This window comes from Plasmodium inui, assembly GCF_000524495.1.
Source record: "Plasmodium inui San Antonio 1 unplaced genomic scaffold supercont1.91, whole genome shotgun sequence".
Lineage (NCBI taxonomy): Eukaryota > Apicomplexa > Aconoidasida > Haemosporida > Plasmodiidae > Plasmodium > Plasmodium inui.
Genome location: NW_008481925.1, coordinates 1 through 4846, shown reverse-complemented (window position 1 = coordinate 4846; position 4846 = coordinate 1). Strand labels below are relative to the sequence as shown.

The window sequence follows — 4846 nt, the reverse complement described above, 5'->3', positions numbered from 1 at the left end:
CAAAGAGGATAAAAGGATGGATTTATCAGCCGAATGAAATTATCCGAAGAGTTTATAGGTAAGAGATAAATTTACTCCCAACTAAAGAACAACTGATTCCTCATGTTAATTTTCTTATGGGCATTTACAGAACAGAAAATATTTCAAAAAAATAAGGAGAAAAGATGATTTATCTCTTTAATATTGTTGAAAAGATCCTACTCGCAACAGATAGTTAGCCGACAGAATACAGCAAAGATGTTTCACCGGATTAATATTATTTGGGACATTACCGTAGCGGAGCGTAAACAAAAAGAGAACCAGGGAAAGGATACTCCCCCGCTTTAATTTTATTACATACATAGCAATAACCACAGTAATTAACAAGAACAAAAGAGGCGAGTTTTCGACGCGGGTAATTTTATTACATATATTGCTATAGCAGAAATAATTTCCAAGAAGAAGAAGGCGAGTTTTCGCCGCGGGTAATTTTATTACATATATTGCTATAGCAGGGCTAATTCCCCAAAAAAGAAAAGGCGAGTTTTCGACGCGGGTAATTTTATTATATATATTGCAGTAGCCCGAAAAATTAAGATGACCAAAAGAAATCAGTATTTCCTCCGCTTAAGATTGTTGAAAAATTTCACGGGGCAACACATCGTTAAAAAAAGATGAAAAGTGAGAATTTTTCCTACGTTTATTTTTATTCCGAACACTCACATAGCGGCCAATTAATTGGAGGGAAAAAAGAAGCGAAGAATATTCCGCGCAGAAGATTTTATTCCATAAACTCCTTTAGGAAGGGAAATTAAACCAGAGACCAGGCAAAATGATGTTTGACTCGATGAATTGCATTAACCGCATCAAAGATGGAAACGAGAAATTAACCAAATGGCAAGGAAGCAATTTACCATACGGTTAATTTAATTCCGAAAAATTCCGGGTGCCAAAAAAATGAACAAAAATTGGAGGAAGTTTTGTGCAAATTTATTTGCGTATGAATTATGACAACTCCAACGAAAAACGAAGCGAAGGAGGAACACGCGCCTGATCAGATAGTCTAATCTTATTGCAACTATTCCCCAAAAGGCGAAATTACCCAGAAATGACCAGACAAATATTCAATACATGTAAATTAATTCCGTGAATTCGGGTGCCATGGAAATAGTAAGGAAAACAAGAAATAGCATGTTCAACTCCTTTAAAATCCTTCAGAATAATTATCGGTGGGTGTAATATTTTGCACACCAAGAAAGGGAGGGTAGTTTCACACGTGTAATGTCATTCCAGAAATGTGTGTACAGCGAAATAATTGACAAAATCGAAAAAGGACAAATATTCCCCCCCTTTACTGTCATTCCAGATACTTACCGGTGGAAGTAATATTTTGCACAAAGAAACAGGGAAAATAGTTTCACACATGTAATGTCATTCCAAAAATGTGTGTGCAAGGAAATAATTGATGGAATGGAAAAAAAGTGAATGTTCCACCCCATTACTGTCATTCAGAATAATTACCAGACGGAGATGGAATTTTCCCGAAAGAAAAAGGGAAACTATTTCACCCGTGTAATGTCATTCCAAAGATTTGTGTACAAGGCAATAATTGACAGACTGGGAAAGGAACAAATGTTCCCCCCCTTTACTGTCATTCTGAATAATTACCAAAGAAGGCAACATTTTGCACAAAGGAAAAGGAACAATAATTTCACACGTGTAATGCCATGCCCAACGTGTGTGTGCAAAGAAATAATTGACCAAACGAAAAAGAAACGAATATTCCACCCCTTTAGTGTTATTCGGAATAATTACCAGACGGTGACAATTTTTCCCCAAAGGAAAAGGAAAAATAATTTCACACGTGTAATGTCAATCCAGAAATGTGTGTGCAAGGCAATAATTGGAAGAATGGCAAGAGAACAAATGTTCCACCCCTTTAGTGTGATTCGAAATAATCAGCAGACGGAGAAAAATTGTGCCGACAGGAAAAGGAAAAATAATTTCACAGGTGTAATGTCATTCCAAAAATGTCTGTGCGAAGAAATAATTGAACCAAGGGCAAGCGAACCAATGTTCCACGCCTTTAGTGTCATTCAAAATAATTACAGGATGGGGCAAGATTTTGCACACAGGAAAAGGAAAAATCATTTCACCCGTTTAATGGCATGCCGAACGTGTGTGTGCAAAGAAATAATTCAACAAAGAAAAAAGAAACGAATATTCCACCCCTTTAGTGTCATTCGGAATAATTACCAGGAAGTGACAAATTTTCCCCAAAGGAGAAGGAAAAATAATTTCACAAGTGTAATATCATTCCAAAAATGTGTGTGCAAGGGAATAATTAAAAGAATGGCACCCCAACAAATGTTCCAACCCTTTAGTGTCATTCAGGATAATTACCAAACAAGGCAATATTTTGCACACAAAAACGAAGGGGGATTATTCACTGGGGTAATGTGATTCCTAAGATGCGGTTGCGGAAAAATAATTAAACAACTAAGAGGACGGCGGATGTTCAATCTCTTTAGTGTCATTCGGACTAATTACCGGAGGAGGCAATATTTTGCCCACAGGAAGAAAGAGTAATAATTCACTCGTGTAATGTGATTCGAAAAATGCGGTTGCGGAAAAATAATTAAAAAAATGCAAAGACAGTGGATTTTCCCCCCATTTAGTGTCATTCTGAATAATTACCAGAGAAGGCAATATTTTGCACCCAAAAACCAAGGGGGATGATTCACTGGTGTAATGTCATTCAAAGAGTGCAGGTGCGGGAAGATAATTAAACAAACCAAAAGACAACGGATGTTCCCCCCAATTAGTGTCATTCTGAATAATTACCAAAGAAGGCAATATTTTGCACCCAGACCCAATAATGTTCCAATCGCGTAACCTCATAAGAAAAATTCCGTGGCGAAAAAATAATTAACGTAATGGAAAAAGAAGAAAAATTCAACCCCATTCGTTTCACTAAGAGTAATTACAGTGCGAAAGTGAAGGAAGAAAAAAAAGGAGAGAAATTTTTTCCGCGATTAGTGTAACTCTAAATAATTAGAATGTGTGCGTTATTTTACAGAACGACAACGACAAATTTTGCACTTTTGCAACTTCATTCCGAATAATTACGAAGACAAAAATATTTTACAAACAACAAAAAGAGAATGTTTCAACAATTTAATACCATTCAATTTAATTATCAGTCGAAAAATATTTAGCGAAAAAAAAAGAAATTTTTTTAACCGGATTAGTGTCATTTTTGATAGTCAGCGAACAACAAATATTTTGCCTAAACCCCAAACCAGCTGTTTACCCCTTTCCCTGTCATTCCAAATAATGATCAAGGAGGAAGCAATTACGAAACGGAAAAGAAAAAGTGTTTAACGTGATTAGTGTTATTCCAATTAATTAAGACGAGGACAATATTTAGGACGCCTGAAACAAGAGGTGTCTAATCCTTTTAATGTAATTCCTATTAATTACCAAAAGGGCAATATTTAGCCCCCCTCAAGGAGGGAGTGTTTAAAGCAATTAGTGTTCTTTCAAACCTTCCAAAACATGAGCTTAATGGGTCCAAAGAAGGAATTGACAAGTATCTCTTCCAAAAAGCCTAGAAAGCCAAGGAATTCCAAGCCAAGAAATCGGCTCCCGAAACTAACAAAGAATGAGTTGTGCAGTATGATGTGTATCAAAGTAACAGAAGGGGGTCTTCGACTCAAGGAACCGGAGATTACATTCCCTTTCCCAATGTGGCTGAATAAAAAGAAACAAGACACAGTATCTGAACAGCCGATAGAGGATCCGATATCCCCGTCGAAGGTTAGTGAAAATAATTGTCAGGAACAAATTGAGACGAAAAAGAGTAGTGAATCCTTCAATTCCTCTAATGCGAAAAATTTGACAAGCAGTGGTTACTGCCTCTAGCGGAGGAGGAGGTATATCCCAGGGAAACTATTATTTCAAGAAGTTGCAAGGAGGCCTTTGGAACGATGAAAAGAAAAACAAGATGTATTCCACTTGTACGTTTATTCTAGAATTATCCCGAAGAGTCATTAATTATCCTAAGAAGAAAAGGCAGGATAGAATTTATTATGTTGCATATTTTATTGAAATCAAGAAGCCTAAACCATCTTAAGAGTAGGCTGATGACTAAAGTCCTAAGGAAAAGGCCTCTAACAACGTACATGCTGTTTTATTTTTTACAAATCGTGATTGATATTATAACGGACAATTAACGTATATCTGTACATGAGAGTGATCATTTGTTAGTTGTGTCGAATGTTTGTCCATATGAATAGATATTTCGTTATGCATGTTTTAAAGAACTAAAAAAACAACTTGTTCCGTGAAAATATGTTCACAAATCCTGAAAAATTGGATAAACTCTAGGACTCTGATAATGATGCGTCCGGTCTTATATGTTCAATGTACAATAGGGTTCAGGTATACATCTGAGGTTTAGGGTTGAAAAATGATCCCTACTATTATAAGCTCCGTCACAGGACTCTGAGTACCGTCATTTACAACGTTGAACCCCCTCCTAAGTATGCATCTGGTTGCACTAAAGGGTTATGCCCACCATAGGATGACCTTCCTTCCATATGTTAGTTCTCTCCCGAACAATATGTTATGTGTTCAACTGAGTCCAGATTTAATGTACATTGTGTTAGAATGTGTACCATCTTCCGTTTTATGAGTCTATTTGTCCTTCCATTATTAGTGATTCCACCACCATATGGTTGTTAGAGGACTTAGATTGACCCAGGTTAGACAGTCAATAGAAAAATTCTAACCCCATAATTACATGTAAGGGAGCGTCTTAGAAAAGGAAGAATTGATCTATGAGTCAGTCAATGGAATGGACCAA

General features: G+C 36.5%; 1 protein-coding gene across 1 annotated transcript; it reads left to right on the top strand.

Annotated features, from left to right (window-relative positions):
• Positions 1 to 3537: 3537 nt before the first annotated feature.
• C922_05533 (hypothetical protein) lies at positions 3538 to 3903 on the top strand (the record flags this gene model as incomplete). The annotated part of the gene is made up of 1 exon (XM_008821104.1): positions 3538 to 3903. The coding sequence occupies one exon, from the start codon at positions 3538 to 3540 to the stop codon at positions 3901 to 3903; it is 366 nt and encodes a 121-aa protein (XP_008819326.1).
• Positions 3904 to 4846: the final 943 nt, after the last annotated feature.